At 43.2% G+C, this 14,145-nt stretch overlaps 1 protein-coding gene across 3 annotated transcripts in view; it reads left to right on the top strand.

Moving 5' to 3' along the window:
* Nucleotides 1-14,145, top strand: part of FNIP1 (folliculin interacting protein 1) — a 97,939-nt gene that overhangs the window by 53,891 nt on the left and 29,903 nt on the right. For 2 of the 3 annotated variants that reach the window (XM_066591132.1, XM_066591134.1), the window contains exons 5-11: nucleotides 535-609; nucleotides 1,456-1,544; nucleotides 3,720-3,803; nucleotides 4,758-4,829; nucleotides 4,920-5,055; nucleotides 6,415-6,616; nucleotides 6,730-6,815. In XM_066591132.1, coding sequence (XP_066447229.1) covers nucleotides 535-609; nucleotides 1,456-1,544; nucleotides 3,720-3,803; nucleotides 4,758-4,829; nucleotides 4,920-5,055; nucleotides 6,415-6,616; nucleotides 6,730-6,815 — 744 coding nt within the window. The remainder of the gene's footprint in view (nucleotides 1-534; nucleotides 610-1,455; nucleotides 1,545-3,719; nucleotides 3,804-4,757; nucleotides 4,830-4,919; nucleotides 5,056-6,414; nucleotides 6,617-6,729; nucleotides 6,816-14,145) is intronic. The other variant, XM_066591133.1, reaches the window with a different exon arrangement.

Raw genomic sequence — 14,145 nt, 5'->3', positions numbered from 1 at the left:
ATACAGTATGTCGAGCCAAAAGGAAAAAAGTAAGGAAGATCCCATCTATACAAAGATTGATATTGTTTGTATTAGTGATTCTAGTTACACATAGCTCTTTAATTCTCTTTGGCAAGAAAATGTACCCTTTTTAAGGCTCGTTCGTACAGATATAGTTGGAATTCGCACCAGTAGTGAAGTCCATCGTGTAGCTATATTTTTGTACTCTGGTATTATGCAGAGACCACTGAAATAGAACTTCAAGCTTGCTACATCAGATGCTGTAGATTAAAACCTTATTGCATACGGTTGGTGAGGGTCAAATCTATTTTATGGATTTTTAGGTGGTTGTCTGCTTTGGGCAGCCTATTTTATGAGTAGGCCCCCCCAGTCAGTCAACTGCCATCACCGATGAAACCTTCTCTTAGTTGATAATTTCCACTTCCAATCCATGGGCCTGTGAGCTTAAATCCCTTTGCTGCAGACCAGTATAGAAGTGCCCATACAGTGTGTACATTGCAGACGGTTGAAGTTTTCCCTTCTTTTTATGTCCAGCTCACCGCCCCAGCTCATGCTGAGCAAAGTCTTCACTGCCCGGACCGGGAGCAGCATCTACGGGAGTTTAAACACGTGAGTTTATTTTGACTAGATGCCCGTTCAACTTGGAACATATTTGTTAAAAGGATACATACTAACTCTATATACGATGCGCCCAAGATTATAGGGTTTATCTGCTGTCGGATCATTCTAGTGGAGCACAACAGCTGCTGAATGATGTCATTATCTATTGTGGAGGCCACTCTGGTGTCACTGGCACCAATTCAAGCCTTCATCTCAACAGCAATTTTACCATCAGCTGACTGTTAATACTCATTGCACCGCTGGGATCTGTTATGTTCTAGAAAAAAAAAATAATGCCCCAAAACTCTGGGGGAAGGAACTTGGAACAATCTCTGAAAGACCATGCTTTGAGGAGACCACCCACTTATCAAGAAGACCTTTCTTGTGACAGATTTTCAGTTCCACCGTATACAGTGCATACGGCCATCTTTTTGAATGTTTTTTTTTTTTCTTGAGAGGACCCTTCTTTTAGATCACTTTTCAATGAGCTTTTGAGTGGTCAGCTCAAAGCAGTTTGTCTGTTTTTAATATGAAAAGTTGTCATTTTTTTCAACTTTTTTTTTTTGTTATACTGTACCTCTATAAAATATGATGGCCAACCAAGATGGCTTCCATTCCAGTTCCCAGAATCCTACTTTGACATTAATACAGTCCTCACTTCTTTAGCACTAGTTCTACTCGTCTTTCTTAGCGACTTGAAGTGGAGGCCCCAATGATTTATATTTATTTTGCTGTTTTTTGTTTTTTTTTACTTTTACAGAAAAGTTTTAATTAGCGCTTCTTTATGATGATTCCAATTCTAATGATCTGATTGAGTTGAAGTGACGTCATCGTTCCTTTTTTTGTTTCTCGCAGACTGCAGGACAGCTTTGAGAACATAAGCCATGAAAACACCCTGAGGGCTGAGAACAGCAGCATCATAAATGGCCTTCTTGGGAACATCGGTGAGGATAAGTCATGGGCTTGAGCATCTTGTTAGGATACCGGGAGCATTATCAGCGCCGTTATCGCCTGTCACAATTGTGCTGAAAGAAAATGATGTTTAATATGTAAACCGTATTTATCCAGTCACACCGCCACTTTTTTTTTGACGAGCGACATGAATTACAGACCGTGTTAGTAATTATACTGTGCAGCTGCTGTAATCCATGTCAGGGCCGGGATGTGTTGGGGTGATCTCATTAGATTTCAGTGGAAGGCATCTCAAACACTGCTTGGTTCACCTCTTATATTCTTTATTATGTTTTATACAACCAAGTTAATTCATTCTTGTTCTACAGACTTTGAAAACTTAAAGGTGAGCTGTCACATTCCCACAGCACCATAAAGTAAGTTATGATGCTGTTGGGAACGGTGACGGGTGATGATCCAGCAGTGTCCCCCTCTAAAGATCGCGCCTTCATTGCAGATCGCACTTCTTCACAGAAGAATGGAGGTCCAGTCAGTCCCCAAGAGAATGGAGAAAAGGTTGCGGAAAGGCTGTTCCTTTCACGTCAATGACGGCACCGGAGATTACAGAATTCAAGCTCTTCGGCAGTCTCTGGTGCTGTCATTAAAGTGAATGGAGCTGCAGTACAGCTGCACAACCTTCGTTCCATTAATCCTGATAGTCCTTTTGTTTGCATTGCACGCTATTACAGATTCTGCATAGGGTTGCCACCTGGCCAATTAACCACTAGCCCGGCCAGTAATTAAGTTCCAAGGCTGGTGCTAGTATTTATTTTTTAATAATTGACTCCTATGAGCACCTCTGGCCGGGCAGTAACCATAGCAGTGACCAGTTTACTTCACCGTACATGCAGGAATGCAGACACCAAGGGTGGAAGCGGTAGTCTCTCCATACAGTAGCCTCGGTGACCGGACCTGCTTCAGTAAACTGCTTGCTGCCGTGATTACTGATCAGGACGGTACACTATTACCATCGGGGCCACTGATGAGGGCACATTATTACTATAGGGGCCACTAAGTGGGTGCACTGTTACCAATGGGGCCACAGAGAGGGGACGCTATTATTATAGTTGCCACTAGAATAATGGAGGTATAATCATACATCATAAGCCACACCCCTTTTTACATTTACTGGTATTTTGGGGGGACAATAGTGGCAACCCTAATCCTCTAATCATTTCAGTATGGCGACAATCACATTTTCTATAGTAGCCAAGTAATAAGAATATCTAATTATTTTGTGATTTCCAAAGTCGATGTTGGTCACAATTGGGTTTAACGAACCTTCATGAAATAGTTAAACATCCAGCTATCACATATCTGGGTTAATACAACATGTCATTCTGTGCTTTGTTGTGTCGCTCTGTCAGTCAACTATTAACCTATAGATATTGTAATACAAATGTCATTTTATACCTTCTGACTTAGTCGGTTACATACTTTTAGCAATAACCTAAGTTTTACTTCCATGGCAGTGAGCACGCCGTCCGGTTATTGTATAAATATACATAGTACGCCAACATGGGAAACACTCTTTGGGATTAAAGTTTTTAGCGGAAGAGAGCTCCAGAATCTGGTGCAGTGAAGACCTTGATGTATGGGCGGCAGGGGACTTGACTAATATAAATGTATTTCTCAGCACCAGATTCTGGAGTTACGGGACCATAGATGATGATTCACCGGTGGCTACATTATTTACATAAGATTGCAGGGAGGGGGCCAAGGTACAATTTGTTATAAGTCAATTACTGAGCAACATATTTCATGATCAGGAACTCGTTTATGTATGTTTAATTAAAAAAAATTATAAAATCCAGAAGTCTATGTATACAAACTTACATTTTTGGAGACATGGTACAGGTCGTCTTAATTCCTGTGAGTCTTTTAGAGGATACATAGGACCCTTTATGGGAATAACACTAATTCTTGAACCATTACCAGTATCCCCAATGATATCCCATTGCTTGCTCAATCTTGTATGTGTATATAATGAGCATTTACATCCAAACGAGCATAAGAACTCTGTGCTCACTTCCATGTTAATCTGCCGCACTGACCACCATCTTTTTCATTTACTGTTCTCTTCCTGTCCGTTTTATTCCTTCTGCAGGCCATTCATTTCCCTATTAACTATATTCTCTTCCGTCTGTATTCTGCATTTCGACATGTAGGTCTGTCTCAGCTCTGCAGCCCCAGGCGGGCATTCTCTGAGCAGGGCCCGCTCCGACTCATCCGGAGTGCTTCTTTCTTTGCAGGTGTGCTGCTTGCCGTGTGACGTGTAATGTAGCGTGTGTGTCTCCATGCATGTTCAGTGTTTGGCTTCACAGTGGAAATAAGGAATCTGGACACAAAGGGGTGATAAAAAAGGAAACTGATCACTTTGCAAGGGAAAGCTGGGAAACGTAGTGGTCAGAGGGCCCGTCTGAGGGAAATGAAGCTGCTTGCAGTGGATTGTGATTCGTGCCAACTGCAGAAGCCAAAGGGTTCAAAATGGTTAATAAAGCCCAATTACAGAAATTCTTTTTGGCTTCTAACACATGCAAATTAATAGAAAAAAATTCTCGAAAAGCCGTCCATAGCCTTAAAGGCTATTTGCATACCAAATTCGGTCTTCTTGAACCTTATTTCCACAGTTGATGGCAACTTTTGTCTACACTTTTGCATGCTTATCTTAATTTTGGATTGTTAATATTTTAGATTCCTTCACAAGCACATGACCTGTCCGTTCTGATATGAAAAGGCCAGCTGAACAGAGTTCACTTTTTGTTATTTGCTCCAAAAAAGGGTAGATTGTATTCTGGAGACATTCTACACAACTTACATGCTATTGATCTAGAATGGGAGGCTTGATTCTCCATTTCCATTGTCTAGATCATAGTGTCTAAAAACTGACCCTGGTAAGCAATAAATGTATCACATTGTAGTGTATATATACATGAATGTATAAGTAGAAAAAAATATAAAAAATACAGGACTTCTTCAATGTGAAAGAAAGCGGTCATGGCCGGGAGTACACACTTGTTCAGCTGAGCTGGCGCTTTTGGTGGTGGGTTTGCATGGCAGTATCTGTCAGGTACTCGGATTTCTCACTTAGGTAGTATCTACTATTTGTATTTACTGTAAATTAAATTAAGAGGTGGTGATCTGCTGGGTGAAAGTGTCTAAGTTTAGGAATTCTTTAACATAACAAGTATTGAATTCTCTTACAGTCCATAGCAATCCGATGGATATGCCAGGCCGAGGGTTTAACGATGACCGGGATAGTGGTATAGCAAGATCGGGTAAGGCCATTTTTATATTAGTCTATGTAAACATTTTTGTGATTGAGTTTGTTTTACTGACCTTTCCATATCTGCTCTTACTATCTGTAGCTTCTCTGAGTAGCCTCCTGATCACTCCATTTCCTTCACCAAGCTCATCACTCAATAGCAGCTGTGCCAGCAGCTACCAGCGACGCTGGCGTCGTAGCCAAACCACCAGCTTGGAGAATGGAGTTTTTCCACGATGGTGAGAAAATATTTTTCGATTTTAGTTTTTTTAATTGAATACAAATTTCTATTGCGAAAAATATTGAGGGACTTCTGTTTTAATGTGTATGTCTACCCTTTGGACACATCTGGTTTAAACACCCCTTCTCCCAGCAGTCTAGAACAAGCTCTGTTCATTAGACTTTTGGACAAACGGAGCTAAAGTTACCAATATGCTTTCAATGGGCTTAGGAGTCCATTGGGGGTACTATCAGTGATTGACAGCTATTTCTGTATGTGTACTGATATGGGGAAGGTTGTCAATCACTGGTGGGGCCGCCTACTGGACTTCTAAGTTTAGAATGAGCAAAGATTTAGATACTGAATCTTCTCACAAAACTATATATCCTTCTACTCAGCTCTTCCTGTTCTATCACGTGCTGCCCACAGGTTAGACTGCATGTACAATGTAATGGCTTCTCTTTAACTCTATGGATGTGATTTTAACTGCATCAGGAAATGGAACTGTGAATGCTATTGAGATATATTAAAGATAAAACAGGTTATTAAAATGTGGGCAGTCACTTTATGGGATTTTTCCTCTTGAGTATTTAATAATTTACCTACTTAAAAACAAGCCGTTCTCACCGTTGATCCACATAAACTACATTATGAGCCTCAAAGGTGAGGAGTCGGGGACCTGTGCTTCATACTCGCCTGGTTCGCTCTTCTGTGTCCCCGTGAACTTGGTGCGCACTCACAGTTTGACTTTACAGACGGCTCTATGCATGCTCTCCCATTCATCCCTATGGCACAGCGCCCACACAAAGCCGCTAGAAAAGCGTCACGCTGTGTGCACGAACCAACTTCGCGGGAACACAGAACAGCAAACCAGGTGAGTATGAAACACAAGTTCCCGGTTCCCTTACCTTTTGAGCACTATAACGTAGTTTATGGCACTCAAAGATGATGGCATGTTCCTTTTGAAAAGGAAGATGGGGCGATTAAAGCATACTGCCTGATGTACTGCTGGCATGTTGGTTCTTCTGAACTGGAACAAGGGAGGAAAATCTTATTTACAATAGAATAATTAAATCCCAACTTATTTCTTGTGTGTTAGACGATCTTGGGCTCAATGCAATCCAATGTCAAAAAGTTCACTGAAACCAGAAGAAACAGCTTGCTACATTTAGTTGGTCTGTATTGCAGTTGCTGTAATTATCTTACTCCAGACCTGTTTGTTTATACGGAGAGATTTTGCTGAACTGAGTTTGACATTTGGCACAACTCATTATGGAATCATACTATTTGCATATCCCTTAGAACTGCAACTAATTAGGAGTTGAGCAATAAACTCTGATCATCTTCATCTTTCGTACTGAATATTCCCTTATTTTAGGTCAGTAGAGGAAAGCTTTAACATGTCTGATGAAAGCTGTGGGCCCAACCTGGGTGTCACCCGGAAGAAGAAGATCGCCATTGGTGTCATATTCTCCTTGTCGAAGGATGAGGATGAAACCAGCAAGTTCCATGATTTCTTCTTTTCTCATTTTCCGTTGTTTGAGAGTCACATGAACAAGCTGAAATGCGCCATAGAGCAGGTAAGAATATCCCTATAGTGTATCACGTTAAGGATCTGTGGCACGCAGTGACAAGTTTTGTAAAGTCTTTTGCTTTTATATATTGCTTTTAATAATTAGCATCTCTCTTAAAGGCGATGAAAATGAGCCGCAGATCAGCAGACGCTAGTCAGAGAAGCCTGGCCTACAATAAAATGGTGGAGGCTCTGAATGAATTCCGGTAAGGACCACTACATTTAGGAATTTTTTGAAGCTATTCGTTCTTCAGTATATCCTTTCTGTAAGAAGCCCAATTGTAGTTATTTAGAGTTTTCTGTTGTGTGGAAACTCCCTTTCGGCATTTCGTGGAGATTACTAGTAAAGTTAATCTGGTTGGGGTTATTGCTGTGGATTTTCTTCTTGCTGAGTGGTTTTCCACAGTGATGGTTTATTAACCAGTTGATTCTCAAACAAGTGTTGTCCCTTTCTTTGCTGCCATGTTTGGGCCCCAGCATGCTGCATAGGATGGCCATAGAGATTAGATATTGGTTGACTGATCCAGTCAGTTAGGTGGCCTGTCAAAATCTGATGATCTGGCGTGAAATATTTGCCACTTTATGTACTGCCAACAAGCGTGATTGTGCGGCGTCATCTCTTATAATGCAGATGCTCTGTCTTGCCATTAAAGGGGTTGAGTATAAAAACTAAAATTTTTAAAATAGCTGGGCATGTGATAAAAGAAGAAGCAATACTTACCTCTATTCTTCCCATTGGAAACAGTGGGGTGGCTCCGGTGAAGATTCCACTGTGGGAACAGTTCAGAGGAACTCAGCTGACCTCTGCAGCCAGAGGCCAAAGCGTCCCATTCCTAACTCGTAGCATTATAGCACCCAGAATCTGAGTGCTAATGCCAGGAGGTGATGCTACAGCCTCTGATTGGCTGCAAAGGTCACCTGACTTACAGCCTATACTGCTGACAGTGGGATCTTCATCAGAGCCGCTTCACTGTTTTCCGGGGAAGAAAAGGTATATACTGCTGCTTTTGCTATTTTATCGCATACCAGCCGTTTATATTTCATGTTTTTATACTTTGACAACCCCTTTAAGAATTATATCAGCATGGTGATTTTGCCATCGACTAAGCAAAATATTACCTGCCAGAACACTAAAAGTGACTAAGTTTAACTAAAATATTTTCAGATGGACATACATTTGTTATTAGACAGGCAATGTCCTATACGTAAGAGAGACTTGATACTAAAGGAAAACTAACGCAGGAAAAATGAGAAGTGAGCATTAGGCTAACTTTACACTGGGGAGCGCTATATGGGGCCATGAATCCCGCCCCCATATCGCACTCTCCACCATGTGAAATACCAAGAGATGCGAGGTGTTTTAATGTGAAAACAACCTCGCATCCCTTCGGGGATGCAGGGATCCTCCGGTGTGGCAGTCGCAGCCACGGCAGAGAATTGCAGAGTTTCTCTCATTGCTTTCAATGGGGCCAGTGCTGCTGCCGCCGACCTCATTGGAGGCAATGGAGCTGCGATGTGAGATATGGTTCTGATATTTTATCGCCCGTGTGAAGCTGGCCTTATAGGCTGCCATCACCTAGTGGTTTTCACTACGTTGTGGGATTCCATCTCAGGTGATGAAAAACAGAATTGAGACAGAACCCCCAGGTGGAACCATTCACTGTCATTAGTCTGAAGCCGACCACTTTGGTGTCTGACAAGGGTTCTGTTATGTTACACTATATTTGGAGTATAGAATGGCTCAGTGAAAAATGCAGCGTGAAGGCAGCCTGACCAGTAAGATGCCTGCCCTCCCTCTGATGATGTATTCGCCTCCTGCTCAGCAGTAAGGCATATCATGTGGGGAAAAACTGCAGTCTTCAAGAACTGCATTGACCCCTCTAAAATAGCTTAACCTGCCTTTGTTTTTCTTTACTTTCCTCCTCTACAGCATGTTTTTGCCTGGGAGCCATAAATATCAGCCCGTAAGTCATGAGATGTTCAGATTTTGCAGCTTGGTCACATTTTTAAGGACATGTGATGTTAAATTGTGTTTCCTTCTGTAAAGATCAATTTAAGCAACATTTTTGCAAAACTTGACAAAAAGTGATTTATTTTTTTTGCTAGTATTGTCATAAAAATGCATTTTCTTTTCTTAGGTTTTTGTGCCTTGAAAAATAATTTAAATATAAAGTACATTTAATTGAGAGACCCTTAACGGCTACGGAAACCTTTTGTGCATGACAAATCAATACACATACATCTTACTAAGTTATTGCACAAAAATAAATGATGCACTTATTTGTGTGTTTTGTTTTTTTTATTGTTCCTGCATTTAGTTTTTCTTCTCAGGCGTTGATAAAGCATATTACTTGGTTAGCTGGCTCTGCTATATTCAGGTTTCTGTCTAAGGGTGGGGGCCCAGCACTGACCAGCTGTTCTCTCATGAAGGTACACAAGCTCGGCTCCCCCATCTCCCCTCTCCTCTTTCAGAGGCTGTGTAGTATAACCACACCCACTCAATACTACACCTCTATCTCATCCTCTCTTTGAGTAGCTGTTAGTCTGTACCCCCTTAATACTAATAGTAGGAAATAGGAAAATATACCCAGAATGAATTACAGCCTTCTATATAAGTAGTTTTCTCTGCTCTCTGTCCTTCTGACCTCCTCCACCATTCCCTAGCATTATCATACAGCTCTCTGTGATAGCTTTGTGCGAAGGCAGTGAATGCACGTTAGCAAAATCGCAGGATAGCTTTACTCAGTCATATTCCTAAACAAGGTATGCATGTTAGGGAATATGATCTGTTTTTTGTTTGTATTGATGTAAATTTGGTTGAAACAAACCATGGTTCCATATTCGCCCTTAGAAAACTCATACCAGGTGTACTCATTGCATGTCCTAGGTGTACTGGCGGCTGTGTTGGCAAGTACTGAAATTGGAGTCGTGTTTCCCATAATCTATCTCTAAATTTAAAATTAACGTATGAACAGTGACAAAAGCATAATCTCATGCAATCTGATTTTTGGCTGGCTCTGTTCATTGAGGTCAAGGGCACTTGGCTACAGACCAACACTACATGAAATTCCCATAAGAGGAAATAGGTGCGAGCTCAGGATTCAGGTTCTTACTCACTTCGGCAGTAATGCCATGTGTTGTTTATCGGCAATTGAGTACTGCCACTCACGAGGTGTATGAATGCAGACAGATGGCTTTAACTACCAAGAAATAACTGGGAGGCCTGAAACAGCCAATAACCTCAGATGCCCTCCATGAATCCTCAGGACAGCAGAACATTACTGTTCATTGTCATTGCATTCTGAGATGCTTTGTTTCCTGGATTTCTGCTGAAGAGAGCGAGTGACTGAATCTGTCATCTTGTAAAAAGTCATGTTTTGTCACAATATAAAATTTAAGAAGAATGATATTCAACATTGCACAAATCAGAATTCTGGTCTAGTCTAGGTCCGCTTCACGTCATCGCTAATATGCCAATTCTCAATCTGCATATCCCCTGATCATGTTTCTGATGAGTCTGGATACATACAACTGCTAACTCAAATATCTGGCACACGAGACCATCGGGGCATTCGTACTTATTGCTATAATCCAGTGGTTAATCTATTTTAGCACATGGACCGCAAAAATAATACTTAAAACTTCATTGTAACCAAAGACCTCTAAAATAGTGATGGAGGAAGAGTAGCCTCCAGAACTTAACTTAAAGTGACCCTCTGTGTTCGGGACAAAGCCCTATCCTGAGACCAAAGGGCACAGTTATATTACCTGCTGTTATTCTCCTCTCCCGAAGCCCCTCTGATCTGCTGGTTCCGGGTCTTTTTTTCAGCTGTCCCAAGTTGGCTGATGCAATCTGCTGACTAGTGACTACCTAATACCCACAGTGCATTGGTAGTGATAGACTACCAATACGCTCTGCCTCCTCTCTGGTTGGCCAGCACTGCTCATGTGATCAGTGTTGGCCAGTCACAGAGCAGTGTATTGGGTAGTTGGAAAATTGCAATGGCCATCTTGGACAGCTGAAAACATGATCCCAAAGCAGTAGATCTGAGGGACATGAGCAGAGAACTGCAGGTAATATTCTCTCTCCTCTTTTGTTCCAAAATAGAATTTAGTCCCAAAACCAGAGGGTCTCTAAGTACACGAGGTTAGGAAAAGAAGCGCTAATTGAAATTGCTTCAGTAACGGGGTCTTTTGGTTCCTAACACAGCAAAACAATTTTAATCAGCGTTCTAGTAGAGATACAACCTTATAAGTGCGGAGACATTTATTCCAACTCTTCTACTCTAGTAATCGTAAGTTCGTTAAAAAGTAATAAAAAGTGGGAGCTACTCACAGACAATGGGATAGATATACTAAAGACTGGCCGTCTTGTTCAGTCTTAAGTAGCAGTGAGACGGAGAAAGATGGCTTTCCCATTCCATGAAAGGAACGGATGAAGGGTTCAAATGGGAGATTGTATGGATGACACAAAATACCTGTAGATTGTCTTATTAACAGTTTGATAACCTGTTGGGCAGGTACATAATGTAGGCCTGGTAGGGCTCTACTCAGAATTTCACTAATAACGTCTACCACAACTTTGCTCAGGGGCCTATTTATGGTCACTTGGTACTATAGATCTTGTAGGCACTATGCTTCCCTTCCCTCCTATTACTTATTTTCATCTTTGGGAACTATTGGTGACACTCTAGAACAGTGTTCCCCAACTCCAGTCCTCAGGGACCGCCAACAGGTCATGTTTTCAGGATTTCCTCAGTATTGCTCAGGTGATGTAATTATTGTCGGTGCCTCAGACATTGCCACAGGTGTTCTTACCATAGGAGATCCTGTTGGTGGTCCCTGAGGACTGGAGTTGGGGACCCCTGCTCTAGAACTCCCTACAACTCTGTTTAGAATACTCTGCATTACTCGGTAGCTTTGTATTATTGTGTTGATGCTGCTCAACAACATCTTCCACCCGTGATGTGAATAACAGGAAGCAGGCTGAAGTGTTTAAGTCACTTTATAACACGGCAGCTGTCTGGTAGCACCTGGCTACGAACGTGACTCTTCTATTGTTAATATAATAATTGATGCATTGTGGAAAACCACAGTCTTCATTGTCCGTTGTTCACCGTGTCGTCGTAAATAGGAAGTTGATTTTAATAGAAGACTCCATAATTGTATTTCTTCTCTCATTGAGTACCGTAACCTTGGCCGGTTAAAGCTACAGTAGAATCCTCAGTCTGTTATTAAAAAGAATATAATAAAGGGGCGTATATAAAAAAAGCAATGTTCATGTGATATAACTTGGTGTAAACCGAAATGTTCTGCTAATCTTTTCCCTCCCTAATCGTATAGTTTCTATTTACTGCTGGCTTTCCCTGAAAATAAGACACTGCCTTATGTTAATTTTTGCACAAGGTTTTCTTTTCGGAAAATGTCTTTTTTAACATATCTAGCAGGCTCGGCCCAGTCCCTCCTGCTGCTCTACACAGCTCTAGCGGGTTTCCCACTGTCTTCGGCCACCCATACAAGATCACAGCGATGGCTGTGATTGGCTGAGCAGCACCCGAAGAACCAATCACAGCCATCACATTGGTTCATCAAGCACTGCTGTGATTGGTTCATTGAGCGCTGCATTGATTGGGTGAGCAGCACCCGAAGAACCAATGTGATGGCTGTGATTGGCTGAATAGCGTCTGAAGAACCAATCAATGCAGCGCTCAATGAACCAATCACAGCCATCGCGGTTTTGAGACTGGATTTCTGAATTGGCTGAGCTAAAACAGATAATCAGACATAATGCAGGATTTATTATGCTCGGCTCAGCCAATTCATAAATCCTGCCTTCACAAGGCTATGCCTGTAATTGGTACACCAAGCACTGCATTGATTGGCTGAGCAGCGCCCGAAGAACCAGCCATCGCTTCATGTAGGCAGGATTTATGAATCCCGTAACCAGGTAGTGATCTTGTATGGGCGGCTGAGGACTAGGGGTACCACACTAGAGCTGTGGAAAGCAGTGGGAGGGATCTGGTTTGAGCCTGCTAGGTAATGTATTCCTATTTTCCCCCAGTCGTCTCCACGACAGCACCAATGAGATTGCCTCCTCCTGGTAGGACAGGAACATACTGAGAGGTTAAAAGCTCCCCCCCTTCCCCACTTTCCTCAGTGTCTTCCTGTCCTGCCAGGAGGCAGGATCTATGAGAGGAGCTGGTGGAGAAGCCAGCGAAAGCATACAGGCGGATCGGAAGGCAGTGGCTCACCCTGTCATCCCTTCGCAGCCAGACGACTCCCGGGACGCCACATCAGGGTGGTAACCCCCGGGCCAGGTTCCTCCCGCGGCGGCCCATAGGGGGTTCAAAGCGGGAGCCTCAGTCCCCCTCGTCCTCCGGCAGAAATTACAGCGCGGCGCTCCAGGAAGCCCTTTGACGGCAGGGGGCGGGGCGCCGCATCTCACGTCCAGCGCGATGACGTCATCGCGTCTGCATTAGGAGCGGAGGGGGCGGGGCCTAGCGCAGGAGCGCGAAAATTCAAATAGGAACCTGAGAGAAGCCAGAACACCAGCATCACAGGTCGCAGGGTGTCTGCAGCACTGGTATAAAGATGAGTGCTCCAGCCCCAGAGACAGCTGAAACCTCAGCCTCAGCGGCCGTAAGTAGCCAGTGCGGCAAAAATACAATGCAAATATCCAGTATGTTGTGTATGGAAAAATTGCATGTTTACCCGCAAAAATGCTTTGTTTGTCAGGGGGATAAAAAAGACATCCCCCCCAGAACAAAACTGCGAAAGTGCGTGGAATGCGGGACGAGACTGCCAGCCACGTATCAGAGGCCTCTATGCAAGGCATGCGTGGCTAGGCTAGTCAGAGAGGAATCGGGGGGATTCCTGGATGACGTTAGAAAGCTGGTGAAGGAAGAGGTTCAATCAGCTCTAACGTCACTGCCGGCACCGCCAGCAAAACGCCAAAGAAAGGCATATGTTCCCGAGGAGTCTTCTGATTCCGAGAACTCCATCGGATCAGAGCAAGAGGAGCAGGCGGCCGAAGAGTCCTCAGAGGAGGAGGACTACAGGAAATATTTGTTCCACCAAGATGAATTGACGGAACTAATTAAATCAGTTAGGGCTACGTTAAAAATAGAACAGCCCAGAGAGCCGCGGACCCGACAGGATGAGATATTCAGTGGACTTGGGGAGAGGCGCAAACATACCTTCCCGGTCCACAAAAACATCTCTAAAATAATTCAGAGAGAGTGGAGTAAACCAGACGCAGGTTCCTACTCCGCTCGAGGCGTAAAAAGGAGATACCCCCTGGAGGAGGAAGCTTGCGCAAGCTGGGACGAAATACCTAAGGTAGACGTCCCGGTGGCCAAGGTAGCCAAGAGGACGACTCTGCCCTTTGAGGATGCCGCACAGCTAAAAGACCCCATGGATCGCAAGGCAGAGGGACTCCTAAAGAAATCATGGGAGGCAGCGGCAAACATCCTTAGGCCAGGGATCGCAGCCACTTGCGTGGCGCGGACCCTGGGGGTATGGTTAGAGCAGCTGGAA

Source organism: Eleutherodactylus coqui, chromosome 2, assembly GCF_035609145.1.
Source record: "Eleutherodactylus coqui strain aEleCoq1 chromosome 2, aEleCoq1.hap1, whole genome shotgun sequence".
Taxonomy (NCBI): Eukaryota; Metazoa; Chordata; class Amphibia; order Anura; family Eleutherodactylidae; genus Eleutherodactylus; species Eleutherodactylus coqui.
The sequence above is the reverse complement of the archived record's forward strand: the minus strand, read 5'-3'. Positions and strand labels throughout refer to the sequence as shown.